Source organism: Meriones unguiculatus, chromosome 7, assembly GCF_030254825.1.
Source record: "Meriones unguiculatus strain TT.TT164.6M chromosome 7, Bangor_MerUng_6.1, whole genome shotgun sequence".
Taxonomy (NCBI): domain Eukaryota; kingdom Metazoa; phylum Chordata; class Mammalia; order Rodentia; family Muridae; genus Meriones; species Meriones unguiculatus.
This window is the reverse complement of record NC_083355.1, coordinates 92,790,276-92,808,933: the sequence shown is the minus strand read 5'-3', so window position 1 is coordinate 92,808,933 and position 18,658 is coordinate 92,790,276. Positions and strand designations below refer to the sequence as shown.

Here is an 18,658-nt window from a genome sequence, read left to right as displayed (position 1 = left end):
AAGCCCTTTAACTGCTGATTCATTTGCTGAGCCCTGCAATGATTCTTTTATCAGAATAGATTGCTGAATTAGGGATAAAAGGAGAGAAGGAGAGAAAGAAAAAGGACAAGTGAAAGGTCCCAGCAAGCAGAGTCTCACCATCTGTTCATCCTCTTTGGCAGCCCAGCTGGGACTGAGCATCTGACCACAACTGTCTTTCGTCAGACGGACTTGCACATGCTGAAGATAGGCAGAGAAGGCTAACCGAGCCTGCACTTTGCTGTAGAAATCCAAAACAATACATCGTTATGAGATAGAATGGTAGACTGCCAACCACATACCTGCCAAGTGACCTTTAAGGATCCTTCTGTTAGGATGGCTGAAAATACAAAAACTGTTATATAGACACTACTGAATAAAGAACCCTTCTAAACACTACGTTTCCCATGCAAGAATCAATGATATTAGCAAAGGTGAGGGATACCCAAAAATTGAAAATCTCTTATCCTGCCCATCACATAGCTTCTTAAGCTTCTAAGAACATTCTTGGGAGAATATAGCCTTCAGTGTTCAATGGGACATTGGTAGCAAATTGGAAAATGGGTGAGGCACTGAAAGCCCTCCAGGACATACTTATCAGATAGTATATAAATATGGATTTTATTAGGAATAAATAATATTCATAGTGTGGAAAAGCCTGTGAAACAGCAACTAGATGAATCCTTCAAAGAAACTTTTGAGCCCAAATTTTATGGTCACAAATATCTCAACTGCATGTCAGGAGTGGCTGGAGCCCAGAACAAGTGAATGTGTCCAATGGAGCTTTGTGTACATGACCTGACAGGCAGGGACAAACCCAGATGTTCAGTGGGGAAAATATCCTTCAAGATGGTGAAACAGCCCACAAGGACAGCTGTTTTCTGCATGGTGGTCCAGGTCACAGACAAACAAAGACTGTCCTCAAGCTGCAGTGGGAAAGCCAACAGACCAGAGAGACAGTGATGACTTTCACTTCAGCAGCTAACTGTAGCAGATCTGTTTTCTTTCGGGCAAGATTTTGGTTACTTCAGCTGATCGGCCTCCTGACACTGTAGCCAAAATTACATCAGCTAAGATTAAGGCCCAACACAAGCTCTGTTCCCAATCCTCACACACGTAATCACCGAACACTGTCTGCTCATGTTTCCTAAGTTTAAGATGAAGGATTCATACCAAGTGAACTGGAGATCCAGTGGAGATAAAAGGGGTCTAGACTGAGCGTGTTTTGGGGGAATGGAGTGCAGGGGAGTTGAGCTAGGGGTCTGCTGGCTCTTGAGTTTTCACTGTAAGAGCTTCCAGCAAGTGAGCTATAAATAAGGTTACAATCCTATTACTACCACGGGCAGTTCTGGGAGTATAATATGAATTTGAAACAATGAATTTAAAGGTCCAAATGTTCCCAACAAAGACATTCCTATTCCTGTCTAGAGAACAACAGCGGCTTGTAGATACTTCCAACTGTAGCTGAGTAATTGACTGCACCAACTGAAGCCCTCGTACTTACTGTCAGCTGAAATTTCAATCCTTATTTTGTTTCAAATGAAATAAAGGGTACTGAGTTTTTCATGCCTATAGACTGTCCCAAGGAGACCCCCTAGAAGACTAACCTAAGACCATTTCAAAGGCATTGATCAGTCACTGGCATACCCCCTTACTTAGAGATCTGGACAAAAGTATGAGATAAGCAGGATTTGTATTAAAGCAAGCTGGTTTTAAAACAGATCCTCAGCAGATAAATCATGCACGGAGGTGGTGCATGCAGTTTCCAACCCTAGCTTTGGCCTTCCCCAGAGCTCTGGGACCACTGAAGTATTCCACAGGACAAAAAGCAGTAGTCTGGAGTCCGCTGACTTTCAGCAATACCTCCTACAAGCTCAGTCTCCTCACTAAAAGTGAAGTCCCTAAGAGTTACTAAGAAACACTTACTTCTACAGCAGCTCAGCAGGATGTTATTGCTGGAATGGAGCTCAGAATACACTTCCATCTTCCATTTCCAATTCTCTACACCCCCCCCACCCTATTTTAGGAAATAGTTTCAGAAATCCTGGTCTGATCCAACATCTTGGCTTGACAAAGGAGACTGAAGCCTGGAAAGGGTCTCTGACTCTCTGACTTGCCCTCAGTTGAGTAACCAATTCGCTCAATCCAAAAGCCAGAGCCCAGATACTACTCTCATTCTCCACAGCACCCTCCCAAACCTAACCCCGCCCTCTTCCTGGCCATTGTGTAAGATCCTGTGTAAGATCTGGCCTCTAGAAAGCACAGACCACTGCACCCAGGCCACTCAGCTTCTCTGCCCTTGGGTTTCCATCAGCTCTCGTTCTATAGTCCATTCTTTATGACTCAGAAGAAGAGCTGCCCCTCTGCTGGTCTCTTTCCACCTTCTTTCAGGACCCTTCTCTGCCAATACAGCCATTCTTATGTCTTAATCCTCTGGCCATCAAATCCTTCCTCTAGGTCTGTAAATAAGTTCCAGAACCCCTACCTTTGAAAACCAGGTATCTTTTACCTCTCCTTGATGTGGTCTCACCCTTTTTTCATTGGCAAGCTCTTTAGAACAACCACTTCACACTTGCTCTCTGATTTCCTCAGCTCACAACTGCTTCCCCACCCACAAATACAGAAGCATCCCTTTATTCCTTCCAAACATGTCTTAGGCACTCTATGCAGACCTGACTTCTGTTGCTGGCAGTGTTACTGTCTCCTACTCTGAAGCCCATCTCTGAACTGTTACCTCTTGGTCTTTGTTCTGACCTACCCAGTCCTATTCCCCAAGTGTGCTCCTCCTCTGTTCTTTCTCCCATCACTGAGCTAATCCAAACTAACATTAATGTCCACTGTAAGGCTTGAACTAAATACCTTTACCTATGAGCTATACTTTTGCTGGTCAGAGAAGGGACTCTGCCACTCTTACCTCATAAATCTTGTCCTTTTCATTCCTGTAACCTCACTCTCTGGCCAACACTTCCATCAGTTCTTACAGGTTTGGACAATTCTACTTGTCCCCTTTCTACTTTGAGTTTCTTCTCTCACAATACATGCAAAATTTACTTTCTAAAACAAGGTCAGGCTATATCATATAGCTACTAGAAACCATCCAGAAACAAAAGCCAGTTTCCCTAAAGCCTATGTACAATCGACCAGCGTCTGTTTTGGGAAAGATTAATTCCTTACCACACACTCCTGACCTCTTTAGTCCCCGAGTCTGCCATTTCCCAAATACCAGGACTTGTGCCATTTCAGTGCCACTATGTTTTGGTCCACCTAGAATCACCTGCCTCCTGGCAGTTAGAGGCAGAACTGACTCCTCAAAAAAACTTAATGTAAAGCTCACCTCTTCATGTACGCTAGTCAGCCTTAGTAACTCTCTGTTTGCATCACACCACTTTACCATCTTCAAAGCATTCTCCGCTGCCTGGAATACCATGTTTCTCTGTTTACTGTCCATCTTCCCAGCAGTCTGGAGGCTCCCCACTCCTGCCTTGCCCTCTGGAGTAATGCTCTATAGCCTAGCATATACCTGGCACTGAGCAGGTACTCAGCTATGTTTGCTGATGGACTGGAGAAATGACTATACTACCCGTTTCTGTGCCACTTACTTCGACCTACTCCAGCACTCTGCAATCAATAAAAGCTGGTTCAAAGGTCACTTCTCAGGTGATGCCTCTCTGGCCCTCTTTTTCTGTGTCATCATGGGGTGAGAGCCACAGCTCCGGGAAGGGTCTCACGCACTCATCCAGAGCTGCTTGAGTTCATCCTCAATATTCTTAGTGAGACTAATGCCAACCAAGCATCTGTTGAGCCTATAAAACCTGGGTTATAGTATGGCTTGACCTCAGACAAGTGACTTCTCTGAGACTCGGTCTCTGTGGTAATAGCAATGGTTAACCAGTCATTAGTTCTCAGGACTTCTGTGATTACCAAAGGAAACTGGGAAGCCACTGACACAGTACCTGGCATTCAGTACAAGTTAGTTATAACCTGCTTGACGACCATCACTCTCAAAGGTACCTACCTTAGATTTCCATTATCCTGGAGAATCTGCATCAGATTAAATTTAGACTCTGGCTCTTGAGTCTCAATTTTGCCGCACTGTTCACCTTTATTAGTCCACTCAGCAACTTTCATGGTATTTTCTCTGGGTGAATTTTCTACTATAACAGTCAATGAAGGTGTGTACTTGGGTTGATTTTCTCCAAGAGACCCGGCAGACTCTTCCTGGGAAGCTTCCTGTTCTTCATCTTCATTGTCTAATCCAACTTCTTCCTCCTCTTCACTTTCTGTCTCAGTTTTAATATTCATTTCAGCTGGTTGGGTAATCACTAAATGCGAAGAATCACTAATGTTGCTGAAAAAAGGATTAAAATGTCCTCTCTCCCAACACCTTCCTTTTATCTTTTTAGTAAAAGCCCATTTCTAAGTCACTCCACCAACAGGATACAGAATTAACAGAAAGTACATAACTTCCTCATCTTATATTCCTAACAACTCTATTAATGATCACTATTAGAGTTAAGAGTTCTCATCATACCCCGTGGCTCTCTCATTGAAGATTGAAGTCACTCCCTACCACAAAATGCCCTTGACTGAATAGTCTCTCTAGCATGTCAGGGGATTTTTCAAAAACAAAAACAAAACTCCTCCATGGAGGTACAAAGACTGGGGGAACAGCTTCCGAGGCTACGCTTGCTGCTGTCTAAGAACAGGAACCATATTATATATATATGAGAATATTTATAAATTGTCAATGAAACCCCAGGAACTAATGAGCTGCCTGATACAGGTGCTCTGGAGAGGAGAGAAGCCGAGCTGATAGCAATCGGTCAGTTAACAATACATCTGTGATGTAGGAGAATATAGGAAAGAAACTCTTTCATCTAAAATAGTCATGCCACCTGGCAACTTCAAATAATGGAGTGGGATTACCAAACCATCCATCCCAGAAGCACTGCTCAAAACCCACTAATCTGGATGCTCGTTATTTCTCAAGAATCAAGTATTTGTTTGCTGGTAGAATGAGAGCAGGAGCCAAAACAAGCACTTCACTCTGGGGAGTCTTCAATGCAAGTATTAAGGAACTGAACATTAAGAATTTTATAATCCTTTCAAAATTAAGTTTCAGAGCAGGGAAGATTACCTAGAGCAAAACTAACCTTCTGTGATCAGTTCTGACTCATTAGGTATAAAAGAAGAAAATGGCTACCTGTCTCTGCCAGGACCCAGATCATACAGTTTGTTGAATGCTCACTGGCAGGTACCTGGGTATTTTGGTCTCATTGCCCTCAATCTGCCACTCCGTCGTCTACGTTTTCGCACCTCCAGAGACAGTAGCTTCCTCTCATAAAGAGCAGCATGCAGCTTGGCCTTGGAATTCATGCTCTCCACCTTCAGTTCTGGTGGTCCATCAGTACCCACTCTGCAGAAACAACACAGCAGGCACACCTTCAGACAGCACTCTTGCTTAAACTGTGCATGCTGGTATATGCTTGTAATCCCAGCACTCAGGATGTAGAAGCAAGGAAATCTTAAATTCAAAGTCATCTATAGCTACACAGCAAGTTTGAGGCCAGCCTCAGATACAAAAGACAGTAAAGTCCTCTTCTCCGTTCCAAGACTAAGCCTGCCAGCATCTGTAAGGACAACAGGCTGTCATGGGAACCCTTGGAAACTTTAAAGTGCTTGAGGTTCCCAGGTAAATGGGAATACTACAGTCAACATTAACACTTCATTAATTCAAGATTTCCTCAATTTATTAAATGTTCTGAACAAAAATACATGTGAAGACAACACTGAAATACCTTTAAGCATCTAGTAATATTGGCTATAACTTTACTTTGTGGACTACAAAGTGTCACCCAAGCCCTTATACCATCAGAAGGACTAGCAGGTAGCAGTAATATTTTAAGACTTGAGATATAAAGTATATTTTATTTAGTTAGTTACAATTTTCTCATTAGTATTTAAACATCCTTTTGAAATGTATACAATAGTTAATGCAGAGACTGTGAGGGTCTCCCCAGTCTAATGTCACACAACATGGGGACATGCCAAACCTCCTGCCCACCTTTGGGACCTACATTGTTCCACAAAGAGAAGGGAGAGGCAGAATCCTTTCACGTGTTGAGCACAGAAATTTAGAGTCATAGGCACAGGCATGAAGCTGGCACCAGGCTATAGATAAGACCCAACCCCAGCAGTTTCTGAGTGAGAAATGGGATAGGGAAGAGGCCTGGCAATGCCTATGCCAGGTGCTAGAAAGATGAACCACAGATTAGGGCTGTGAGTGATGTATGGCCCAGTCCAGACAAGGAGTGGACAAAAAAGCACAGGGCTCTCACCTGCTGAACCATCTCACCATCCTTTTGGATGAAAGACATCACGATGATGCCCAGCCTGACTGCCAACTTTTGAAGTGATTCTCCTGCCTCAGCATCCCAAGTAGCTATAACCAAAAACTGTTCAAACTTATCTATCATCATACTCCCAAAGGCTGAACCACACAGAGCTATGAAAATAGATAACCAGCCAACTAAATAATAAATAGCTTAGACTGAAAAGCACCATTCAAGCCATTTATTTGCAAATATCTGGCTACTTGGTCAAATGTGGTAATTGTGTACTCAAATGTGATATTTCTATCTTTCCAAAGACACGTCTTTTAGAAGCTTAACATGTGGTCAGGCAGTGGGGGCACATGCCTTTAATCCCAGCACTGGAGAGGCAGAGGCAGAGGCAGAGGCAGAGGCAGAGGCAGGCGGATCTCTGAGTATGAAGCCAGCCTGGTCTATTAGTTCCAGGATAGTCAGGGCAGCACAGAGAAACCCTTTCTTAAAACAAACAAACAAACGAACAAACAAACAAAAACCCTAAGTAAATAAAATTTAAAAAGTAAAAAGTAACCTGATTTGAGATATCTTAATGTTTTAGGTCAACTTAATTGATGAATAGCTTCCTCATCAATTGATATCTTAATAAAGTCCAGTGTTTATGCTCACAAACTAATGTTTATTGCATTAAAAAGAATATTCCTGTTCACAAAGCTAAGAGCATGATTCTTTAGAGAAAAAATAGTACAGGAAATTTTTAATAAAAGGCTGCTGACAGTATGAAACCTAAGAGTGAAGGGCTATGGAGAAGTTTACTAGGGACACTAGTAAACAGCGACCAGACCCTGAGAGAAAGCTGCATCCTAACTCAGAACAGTGGGGACATACCAGTCTCAAGCTTCTCCCAGGGTAAGAATTAGGCCTTCCTTATCGACTGGCATTATCCATGGTGAGATGGACCAGCACAGAGATGACATGTCATGAACACTGGCGCATTAGTACTTTAATTATCAATAAATAAATTGTAAATATCTGTTATTTATATTTAGTCCATTTTATTTTTCTAATATTTTAAGAATATTTTAAAAACTGAAATTTCTAAGATTATATAGCAGATAGAGTTATTCAACATCTAGTTTCTATGATGAATTCATCATATGTAGCTCATGATGTATCTATCTGATCATAGTCTTTATCCATCTACCAATCAATGAAAAATGTAAAGCATTTTTACAGTAAAGACAACTCTAAACATTTGCATATGTATGTCATCACAATGTGGAAATCAGTAACTATGGGGTTAAAGAAGAGCAGAGCAGTTAAGAGCTGCTCTTACAGAGGACCCAAGTTCAGTTCCCATCACCCATGTAATATGGCTGTAACTATAGCGCTAGGCAATCAGAGGCCCTCTTTGGACTCCGTGGGTACTACATGCATATGATTGAAAATAAATTTTTAAAAGAAAGAAATCAGTAACTATGTTATACTAGTTTCATAACCTAAAATTTTCATATAATGGAGCGCACCCATAATTCTAATGCTCCAGTCTAACATTAATACCTGAAGCTCTGACATCTCTTCCCAGCCTATCTTGCCCTAACATCTTTCAAGCAATCAGTGTTCTGAGTTTTTCACCATGTTCCTTTGTCTGCTTAAAAACTTCAGACACAGAGGCTTCTTTTATTCAGCATGTGCCTAAGATTTCTGAGCTCCATCTACGCATATATATTCTATATTCACCCATTTTTACTGGTGAATAGGAGGGCCACTGCCCAAATAATCCACTTTATCTCCCCTCCAGATGGAACCCAAGGTTCTTTACATTATACATAAAGCTACTATGAACATATCTGTAAAACTCATGATGTAATTATTTTTTTTTTATGTTTTAAAAACATAAAAGTGGGATGTGCATGGCTAACAAACTGCCCACCTGGATGTGGAAAGCGCTTGTCCCAGTTTGCAGTAATGATGACAGTTTGCAGGAGTTCAGTCAGTTCATGTCCTCACTAGCGTGTGGTATGTAGAGTCTAACTTCAGCTATATTGCTAGGTGTTCAGTGGCATAACCTAGGCTTTAATGTACAACTCTGTGATTATAAGCATATTGGCTGTGGGAGCTATCTTCCCTTTGACGTAGCTATTGATCAGTTTTACCCATTTGTAGCAGGACTGACCCTTTAATTATCTAATATTTGGTGGGGAGTGCTGGAAAAAGAACCCAGGCCATTCAAGTGCTAGGCATGTTCCGTACAACAGAGCTATATTCGCACCATCTGTTCACAAATGAGTTGAAGAATTCTTTATGATTTTTGTCATGTGTGTGAGGTAAGCATCTTCAGTCTATAGCTTGCCTAATCATTTAAATAGTCCTTGATGACAAGCTTCTGATTTTGAAAAAATATAACCTTATTTATTTATTTATTTTTGTTCATTCTTTTCTGTGTCATGTCTAAAACTTCTGCCAAACCCAAGCATCCTATACTTTTTCACATTTACCATAGCTTTTATTTTTAGTGTCATGAACAACCTCTCACCTTTCTACGGGACAAGGATTGAAGTTAATTTTTTTTAAGTGTTATTTCCAACTATTCTAGCCATATTTGCTTAAAATAATTTCCTTTCCCACTTGGGTTACACTGGAGTTTTTGTTCAAAATCAAATGACCACAACATGAGTCTTTTTCTGGGATCAGAATGCCCCTACCTTAACTAAAGAGCATTAGAGGATTTAAGTCAGGGACTCTGAGTCTTATTCAAAATTACTTTGGATTCTCTTTGCACGTCCCTTAGTTTTTTGTTTGCTTGCTTGTTTGTTTTGTTTTCAAGACAAGGTTTTCCTGTGTAGCCTGGGCTGTCATGGAACTTTCTCTGTAGACCAGGCTGGTCTCAAACTTAAGAGATCTGCCTGCTTTCTGCCTCCACCCTGCCCCCACCCTTTTTTTTTTTTCTTTTTCTGTAAGTTTTAAAAGTTATTGTTTCTTTAAAATCTGCTCTAGCAATGGTTGAAATTGTACTGGGTCTTTAAATTCATCTGAGAAAAATGAATATTTTATCAAATATTAAGTCTACCAATCCATGAATAAGGTATCTCTCTCCATTAACCTAGGTTTTCCTAGTTTCAATCAATAATATTTAGTAGCTTTTTGTGTACAGCTATTAAATTTATTTCTGAGTACATCACATTTTCAAATGCTATTATAAAAGCAATTCAAATTTCTTTCTGATTATTTTCTGCTGTCAGTATATTAAAATATGATTAAAATAGTATATTAAAATATGATTTTAGCACATTGATCCTGTATCCCAGAATTTTACTAAGTGCCCTGATGTGCTGTAGTATTTTGTAAATGTCTTGGGATAGTGATCTTCTTATCCCTTCTTCCTCCTACTCCTTTGTCTTCTGCATGTATGGTATATATAGTGTATGCGTACATGTGTGTACAGGAGCATGTGGACATGTGTGCGCTCAAAGGCCAGAAGAGAACACTGTATGTCCTCCTCTATTGCTTTCTGACTTATTCCCTTGAGACGGGGTCTCTTACTGACTGCAGAAATCAATAAACCTGGACTTGTTCTGTAGAAAGTCTTTTATAACAAACCCAATATCCTTACTAGATTCAAAGCCCTGAAGAATTTCTACTTCAGCTTTGTTCAGTCCATCAGTGCTATCCTAAACAAAGAGATTAGCCACTTTAACTAAGTTGTCAGAATGACAGAATAATTCTATTAGTAACATTTCCTTAACATTCTTCCACAGGATCCATTTTGTCTATTGATCTAGACATATGCCATCTTCTCTTTATCTGAATTGGCACTTAGTGGTCTCTTTTCCTTTTGGCTTTGTTAATTTTCTCTACTATTTAAGTGCTTTATACCTTTTCTTACTTCCTCACTTTTTAAAAAAAGGTTTATTTATTTATTTTACGTGTATGAGTGCTCTATTTGCATGTACACCTGAATGCCAAAAGAGGGAGCCAGATCCCAGTATGGTTGCTTGTGAGCCTTCATGTGGTTGCTGGGAATTGAACTCAGGACCTCTGGCAGAGGTGACAGTACTCTTAACTGATGAGCCATCTCTCCAGACCCCCTCACTTCTACTTACTCTTAATCTTTCTGCTCTGCAGTGTAGTTTCTTAGGATGGATTTCTGATCTGTGACATCAGTCCTCAGAGTCCTTCCTCTTCCCATTCTTTTTGTTGTTGTTTTGGTTTGCTTTTTTGTTTTTGTCTTTGTTTTTTGTTGTTGTTGTTGTTTGTTTGAGACAGAGTTTCTCTGTGTTGCAGCCATGGATGTCCAGGTCTCTCTTTGTAGACCAGGCTGGCCTAGAACTCACAGAGCTCCACTTGCCTCTGCCTCCCTGAGGCTGGGATTACAGACGCGCGCCACCTGTAATCCATGCACCTCCTTTCTTTCTTGCATGCTTTCTTTTTATTTTGAGACAAATCTTGGTATCTGTAGCCCAAAGCTGGCTCTGAAGCCTTAAGCCTTTGCCTTAGCATCTAGGACGGCAGGCACATTACCATCCCTATTTCTGTGCTCAGCTTGCAGTATCAGCACTGAGAGCTACAACCATCCTTCAAGGTAGCACTTAAGCTGAAAATCATGCATTTTACGTTTTATTATTAAGGATGTCAAGATACTTTCTAATTTCCTTCATGATGTCCCTCTTGATACCCGTTAACTATTTAGAAATGTGTTGTTTCAGTGGTGGGGAAGATGGCGGACCAGGGCCTCCGGCTGGAGTGCGTGTAGATCCCGCCAGTCAGCCGTGCCTACACTGTTGCCTGTGTCCTCAGCGCCACAGCCGTGGTGAGCAGCTGTGTTGCCACACCCTCCTGTTCCAGCAATTGCAATTGATCACCCCTTTTCAGTTACACTTCAGTCTCTTTTGTTAACATGACTCTTCTGGCTCGTTACTGTCAAATGCTAGAAGAAGGCTCTTTCTGTGGTCGACGGCAGACTTTGTTTTTATGTTCCTTTTCAGTGGCTCTTTTCAGTGACTCTTTTTGGTTCGTTTGTGAGCTTACGCTTTTTTTTTTTTTTAGGCCTTTACAATAATGTGGAACCAAAGGAACCCCTATGTCCACATGAACTTCTTTGGTCTTCTAAACTTCCAGGCCCCCCTTCTGCCCTGCGTGCTCATGGGGTTTTCCTTGTTGTTGGGGAATCCGATTATTGTGGACCTTTTGGGTATTGCAGTTGGGCAATATTTTTTTTCAAGAAATATGTTTTTTTCTTGAAAGATATTATTTTCCAATCAGCATGGTGGAATAAGAATTCTGAAAACACCATCTATTTTGAGGACAATTTTTGATATGCCAGATGAGGATCCCAACTACAACCCACTACCTAAAGAGTGGCCAGGAGCCTTTGCTTGCTTGGGGTGAGGGCCAGCACCTTGGAGGGTAAAGCAGCTGTGCCAATTACAAGAGCCACCAGAGAAAAACTCAGTGAAAAGCCCATTGGGATTTTTCTACCCTTGTTGCAAAAGTGTGAGCACTTCTGACAGCTTGACAGACTTTAACTCCAGAAGCACTTTACAGGATTGCACATGTCCAGCAGTTTGCCAGGGGTTCCTCACTATGCTGGTACTGAAAGTATAAGCTCTTGGAGCCAAAAACAGGAGAAACATGTCCTGCTGCCACAAACAGGTACCAAGTTCAATTCCCAGCAACCACATGGTGGCTCACAACCATCTACAATGAGACCTGGTGCCCTCTTCTGGCGTGCAGATGTACATGAGGCAGAATGCTGTATAAACAATAAATAAATCTTTAAAAAGAAAAGAAGTAGCCAAGGGGGGCTGGAGAGATGGCCCAGTGGTTAAGAGCTCTGTCTGTTCTTCCAGAGGTCCTTGAGTTCAATTCCCAGCAACCACATGGTGGCTCACAATCATCTATACCCTCTACTGCCCTCTTCTGGCGAGCAGATATACACACACATAGAGTATTCAAAATAAATAAAAATCTTAAAAACAAACAAAAAAAAAGTAGCCAAGGCTGGTCTTTAATTCACCACAGCATTCCTACCCAAGTCTCTTATGTCCCAGCCACCACACTTGGATTATAAACGTTCTTTTTGTCTTGTTTTTTTCCTCCAACTTCCAAATTCATGGTAATATACCTAGGAAGTTTATTCCTTGACTGAAAGCTATAGAAGACTTGAAAGTTATGACTTTCATTTGAAAATAAGCTACTGCTAGTTTATTTTTTTCCCTTAGAAGGCAATCAAAATGACGTCTTTAAAAGAAAAGTCAAATTTATGTTTCAGAAAGCTTGGTGTGGTTGGTAGGACCACTTGGTTGGTAGAGGTGCTTGCTGGACGAGCCTGGCAACCTGACTTTGATACCCAGGACCCAGCTAAAGGAGAACGAAGAGGAGCAATTCAACAAATGTCTTCCTTGACTCTACACATGTGTCATGGCAGAGGTACCCACATGCAACATACACAGAGAAACACACAAATAATAACTTAAGTTATTGGATGAGAAACTAAGTTTTTCTTGTTGTTGTTTTTTGTTTTTTTATTTTTTGAGACAGGGTTTCTCTGTGTATCCTTGGCTACCCTGGACTCTTTTGTAGACCAGGCTGGCCTTGAACTCACAGATGTTTTCCTGCCTCTGCCTCCACAAGTGCTGGGATTAGTGGTGTGCACTACCATGCCAAACTGAGAAACCGAGTTTTAATTGCCTCATAAATGAAAAACAGAAAGCTAGATACAAGTAGCTATGGCGCCACTTTTCATGTTATCTTGCTTTCTGAAGAGAACGGCACAGAACACACACATGAAAACACTTAGTCTGTAACCTGCAGCTGTGTGTAGGCTGAAACATATCTGTGGCAGCTGCAATCTTGACTGAGGCAAAGCTGTGTTGGTCTTTACTCTGGCTATTTGCTGCTCTGCCCAAGTGAAAGCTATCTGTGTGCTGACTTCCAGCCAGGTCCAGCCATATGCTTTAGGTATACCAAAGCCGCAACAAAAACATGAATATAACATGACAATGGTCTTGAAGTCTCAGTAGTATTCTGTTCTTTTTCACCCCACCAAGCAAAAAAGCTAGTATTATCAGTTAAAATGATCTACATGTAACTTTAGTTAAGTTAAATCTTATACCTAGTTTGTAATCTTCTTTTACAGAATACTTTCTCAATAGAAAGCATTTACATATTGCTTCTATTCATGATGAGCCAAACTGAGAACAGTCATATAAGGCATAGTGTTTGTCTGTGCGTGGCTACACATTATGCAGATGGAAAAAATTTGTCAACTTTGAAAAATTAGTTACCGTGTTCTTCCTGTCAGCAAGCTTCTTCTTGGGTTCCCCCTGCAGATGGAGAAAGGACAACGGGGTTAGAGAACACCACCCACCCCATCACTCCAAAGTTTACACACATGAGGAATGCATTTGCAAAATACATTATTAGAGCTCTGACATCTAATAAAGGCAGGTTGGGCATTTCTGGGAGAAGCAGAACATTCTCAGAGAAAAGTAGACTACTGTGAAGTAGGAGGATGGATTTAAAAACAGGGCACAGGTGAAGAAACTGCAGAGAAAACTGTGAAGAGTGACTAAACATTTGTCCACCTACTTACAAAGTAAATTATAATTAATCCCCATGACAATGCAAAGGCAGTTATTACCCCCACTGTCCGGTGTGATTGTGTGTGTGTGTGTGTGTGTGTGTGTGTGTGTGCATTTGCATGTGTGCAGATGAATGGGAGATGTTATTTCTATATTCTGCCCATGGTCAGGGCTTGAAAGGCTTATACTGGATTCCAGGGCTTACATCAGACTACAGAGCTTTCTACTTTCATTGAACTATTCCAGAATAGGAAACCAAGTTCCATTCTCATGGGGTTCCAAAAGACTAGTCATAAAAAATAGACTTTCCACAACTAAGGATAAAAAGAAACCCATTTAAAAAAAAAAAAAAAAAGATGTTCCCAAGCTAAATGCAAACCGTATCTGTTAAACAGGCTTTTGCTTTTCCTTTAAAAACATTTCCTCCTCATTCAATTTCTGTAAAACACTTTGGGGGTGGGGAGGGTTCCACAAACTGACTTGTACTCCTTCCTGTGTTTAGGTCAGCATGCTTTTATCACCACTGTAAGGTTCATGTATCCACAAGATCCTGGAAACCTCCAGCACTCACCATGAAGCCACCACTGTTGGCCTTTCGTTACTATGCATACTGCCTAGCCAACCCTCATTCCAGTAACTTGTTCAATCAAGTATTTTGTCATTTCAAAATTGTCATGTTAATGGAGAAGACACACAGTATGTAAATTGTGATACTTTTTAAAAGGCAAAGCAGTATAGATAATATTTACAGAAAAAAAATAAGTGAAAGAATTAAATCTTCACCAGGTTTTTTGTTTTTTCTTTTCCTATACCTTCCAATGCCTGCTAGTGTCCTGATATGAGTGCATTAGAAAACTCAGGATAACTAACTTTTAGCCTAGACAATGATCATCTCCAGGGATGGGCAATCATGGCTTTTAAATACAATCACAGAGGCAGCTTTTAATAGGTACCTCCACTTCCCACCAGAGATGGAGATGAGGTATAAATATTAGTTACAAGATTCCCTGTGTTATTAATTTGCAGCCTGAGGTAAAACTATTGCCATACAATAGGACACTAGGTAAGACACTGTTTGCCAAAGCTGGACTGAGTAGATAAGAGTTGAAGAAGGGATGGTAGGTGCACAACACAGCCTACAGAATGAGTGGGGAGGTAGTTTGAAACTGACAATAAAATTGAATGTACGAGGGAAATCAATTCAGACTGAGAGAAGAAACCGAGTAGATGATTTTAGGGTTTGGAATGAACACAATTTCATTTCTTTCAAAGCATATTTTTCTACCACGTGGTGGGTCCTGGACACTAACAAACATGAACACAGCAAAGCAGCCACTCAAAAGGCCAACAGGGTCAAGTACCAGTAAGTAAACAGGAGCTTTTACTCCAGTTCAAGAATTCAAGGCTGACTGAAAGACAAAAGACTTTGCTAGGGCTAGTTAGGGATGGGTGGAAGTCATCACAAGCAGAGGGCTGTTTGTAAGGATAAGAAGACATGAAAATGTAAGAAAATGTGTCCTGATGGGGCCACGGTTAATATGGAAATGCGGAGATGAGGCTTTGAGAGGTTACTTAAGAATAGATGATAAAGGCATTCCTTTGCTAAACGAAATTCTAGGAAGTTTATAAGCAAGATTTGTTAGCTGGAACCTGCAAAAATAATACAGATATACACTAACTTGGATGATAAATTTTCATTATATGTAGCATTTTATCCATATAAACTTAGGAAAATGCACAATAATGGATTTTGTTGTTGTTTTAAAGACAAGGTCTTACTATGTATCCTGTCTATTCTGGAAAGCAGGATAACCTCAAACTCACGGAGATTTGCCTGCCTCTACCTCCAGAGTGCTAAGTTTAAAGGGATGTGCCACCACACCCAGCATATCATAACTTCATTTTCTGAAGAACCTATACTTTCTTCCTGTCACAACTATAGTAAATGCTGCAGATACCACTCAGTAGCTAAAACTGTGGTGGCTGGCAAGGCTGCTGCTGTGTCTTACTAATGAATAAGACATGTTTGTTTTATTTTGTGAGATATGGTCTTACTCTGTAGCACTGGCTTCAAAATCCTGATCTCAGCCTCCCGAGTGCTAAGATTACAGGTTTGTCTGACAGCATGCTCACTCCATATACTATACTATAAATACTACACAAATATAATGTATATCACATCTCTCACTCCAAACAAAATGTCTCATAATTATGGCTAGGCTGGTAGTTTTCAGCTGGTTTGCTGGGCATTCTTTCCCTCTAATGAAAAACCCAAGTATGACAAGATCCAGCGTCAAGCAGAGAGTCCACGTCAATTCCAAAACAAAACAACAGTTCTGGAAAGAAAACCTGTGCAAATGCCTATTTTAAGTAACTAGTGAATTACTTCTAAATATGACTGAACAATCAAAACTAACCAAGCATCTAGATAGATACTTGACAGTTAAAAAAAAAAAAAAGGAACTAGGTGGAAGGGATGAACATGAATAAATTATATAATGCAAAAAGCTGAAAAGATCTTCAAGAAAACAGATTTGAAAAGACATATGCCATAAAACATGAAAGCTAGTCAAAATTAAAAATAGTAGGTTGAAATGAAAGTTGTCCTTTCCCCAATAGGAAAATAAATGTAGTAACTCCTGCCTGTGACTGTGGTGAACGACAACTAGAGCTAGAAACTAGAGTTTAGAAGACAAGGCTTAAGAGAACCTCAAGCAGGCAGGCAGGGTGGCTCACGTCTTGACCCCCGCACACCGGAAGCTGAGGTGGGGTGGCTCACGTCTTGACCCCCGCACACCGGAAGCTGAGGCGGGGTGGCTCACATCTTAACCCCCGCACACCGGAAACTGAGGTAGGTGGCTCACGTCTTAACCCCCCGCACACCGGAAGCTGAAGCAGGCTCTCAGGAGTTCAAGTGCAGCACTGGCTGCACTAAGCTCCAGTCCAACCTGTGCTCTACCCTGAGCCCGTCTCAGAGAACTCACAACAAGAAATCTCCAAGGATGTAAAGATAAGAAGTGAGACGAAAAGAATAAAAAAGAAAGAAAGGAAGGAAATAGAGAATACAGGCACATGTATTAATAAAAATTCCACAAAAAGTCCTAAGAAGAAAGGGGAGTATTGTGAGGTTTAAATGACTGGGCTGTGTGTTGTAAAGCTAGAGCAGAGAAAACTAAAGAAGCAGGACACATCTTGCTGAAGGGTCTGCCCCGCACAGATAACGAAACCTCGGGAAAGTTCTCCATCTACACTCCACTTTGTATGCAAAGATCTGGAGCTGTCTTCCAAGCAAAGCCAAGGATCATCAAAAGTTCTGTATTCACCACAAATATATACAGATGCAAAGTACTAATCTAATTTCTTATAATAACCAAGAAACTGCAAGAAATTGCTGAAATCTGGGTATCTATTTTAAGACTCTCTCAGAAAACAAGACATATCCTTAAAGTAAAATGAGTTTCTTCAAACCACCAAGGTCTGTCATTAAAATAACCAATTACTGAACTGTTCAGCAATGTGGCTATACTACAAGGGCTACCAGTGTCCACTGAGGTAAGTGGCCCCTGGTGGCTGTGCCATCTGGATTCCAGCTTCTGCTAACACTGTTTCCCAACTCTCCTTAGCAGCTGCCACCTAAGCTTATGACTTTTCTTTGCCATTTATGGACCCTCCACATTTTCTGATCTGATAACTCTTTTGTTCTTCAAAACCAGATGATTACAATATTGAAAACTGTGCCCAGAGCATTCATCACTCTCTGCCTCCTCACTGCAGATGCAATGTAACCAGCTGCATTGCATTCCTGCCTCCATGGCATCCCTGACAAAACGGACTAGCCTCCCAAACTATGAGCCTAAGCAAACCCTTTCTACCTCAAAAAAAGGGGAGGGGAAAGAAAGGGAGGGGGAAAAGGAGGGAGAAGGGGAGGGGGAAAAGGAGGGAGAAGGGGAGGGGGAAAAGGAGGGAGAAGGGGAGGGGGAAGGAAAAGGGAAAGGGGAAGGAAAGGGAAAGGGAAGGAGGGAGGAAGAAAGGAAGGAAGGAAGGGAATTTTGAAAAAAAAACAAAAAACAAAAACAGTATGCAAAAAGGTGCTGAGTAAGGTTCTTCTTTAAAAAGAAAAAGAAAATGTAGAGCATCTGGTAAGACTGCTCAGAAGATTTTTATGACTTAATTTTTGGCTTTTACAAATATTACAAAATGTTGAGAGCTGCTAACACATGCTAGAAAAAGAGCTTTATACTTGGATTTCTAAAAGGCCCCTCCTCTCACAGGCCCTGCATGAAGAGTTAGATGAAGCCGGTACCCTTCTTTTACATATGTTTTCTCTTATGCTTGCCATCAAGTTCTAAATATTTAAGTTGAGCAAATTCCTACCTGTCCTGGAATAAGCGTGTTGCCAGCATATAGTTCATGGAGGTTTTGTGTTCAAGGTAGGACCTGAAGGATAAAGAAAGACAAAATTATTTAAGTTTACTTCAAGAGAAAAAAGGTAGAAATAAAGCTACAAACTAAGCACAAGATGGGCAGAATGCTTATACACTGCTTCTAAAGTGACAACTGAGGAGATGGATCCTAGAACTAAAATGATAAATAGTTACAGCAAGAATAAGTAGAAGAAAACAAAATGAATAAAGAAGAGGATTTAACATAGAAAACAGAAAGACAGAATTTTCTTTTAAATTGGTAAGAGGTGATAGACTACATTCAAAACGTTTTAATGAAAGGTAAAAC

The 18,658-nt window shown here is 40.8% G+C and overlaps 1 protein-coding gene and 1 pseudogene across 10 annotated transcripts in view; one reads left to right on the top strand and one right to left on the bottom strand.

Moving 5' to 3' along the window:
- The window catches only part of Ttll5 (tubulin tyrosine ligase like 5), a 248,791-nt gene that overhangs the window by 144,143 nt on the left and 85,990 nt on the right, over positions 1–18,658 (bottom strand). For 9 of the 10 annotated variants that reach the window (XM_060387889.1, XM_060387885.1, XM_060387882.1 and 6 more), the window contains exons 18-22: positions 18,302–18,364; positions 13,631–13,669; positions 5,277–5,434; positions 4,034–4,340; positions 139–259 (exon numbers count right to left, since the gene is read on the bottom strand). In XM_060387889.1, coding sequence (XP_060243872.1) covers positions 139–259; positions 4,034–4,340; positions 5,277–5,434; positions 13,631–13,669; positions 18,302–18,364 — 688 coding nt within the window. Of the gene's footprint in view, positions 1–138; positions 260–4,033; positions 4,341–5,276; positions 5,435–13,630; positions 13,670–18,301; positions 18,365–18,658 lie in introns of those variants that run through there. The other variant, XM_060387891.1, reaches the window with a different exon arrangement.
- Positions 11,062–11,754, top strand: LOC110558206 (derlin-2-like; annotated as a pseudogene).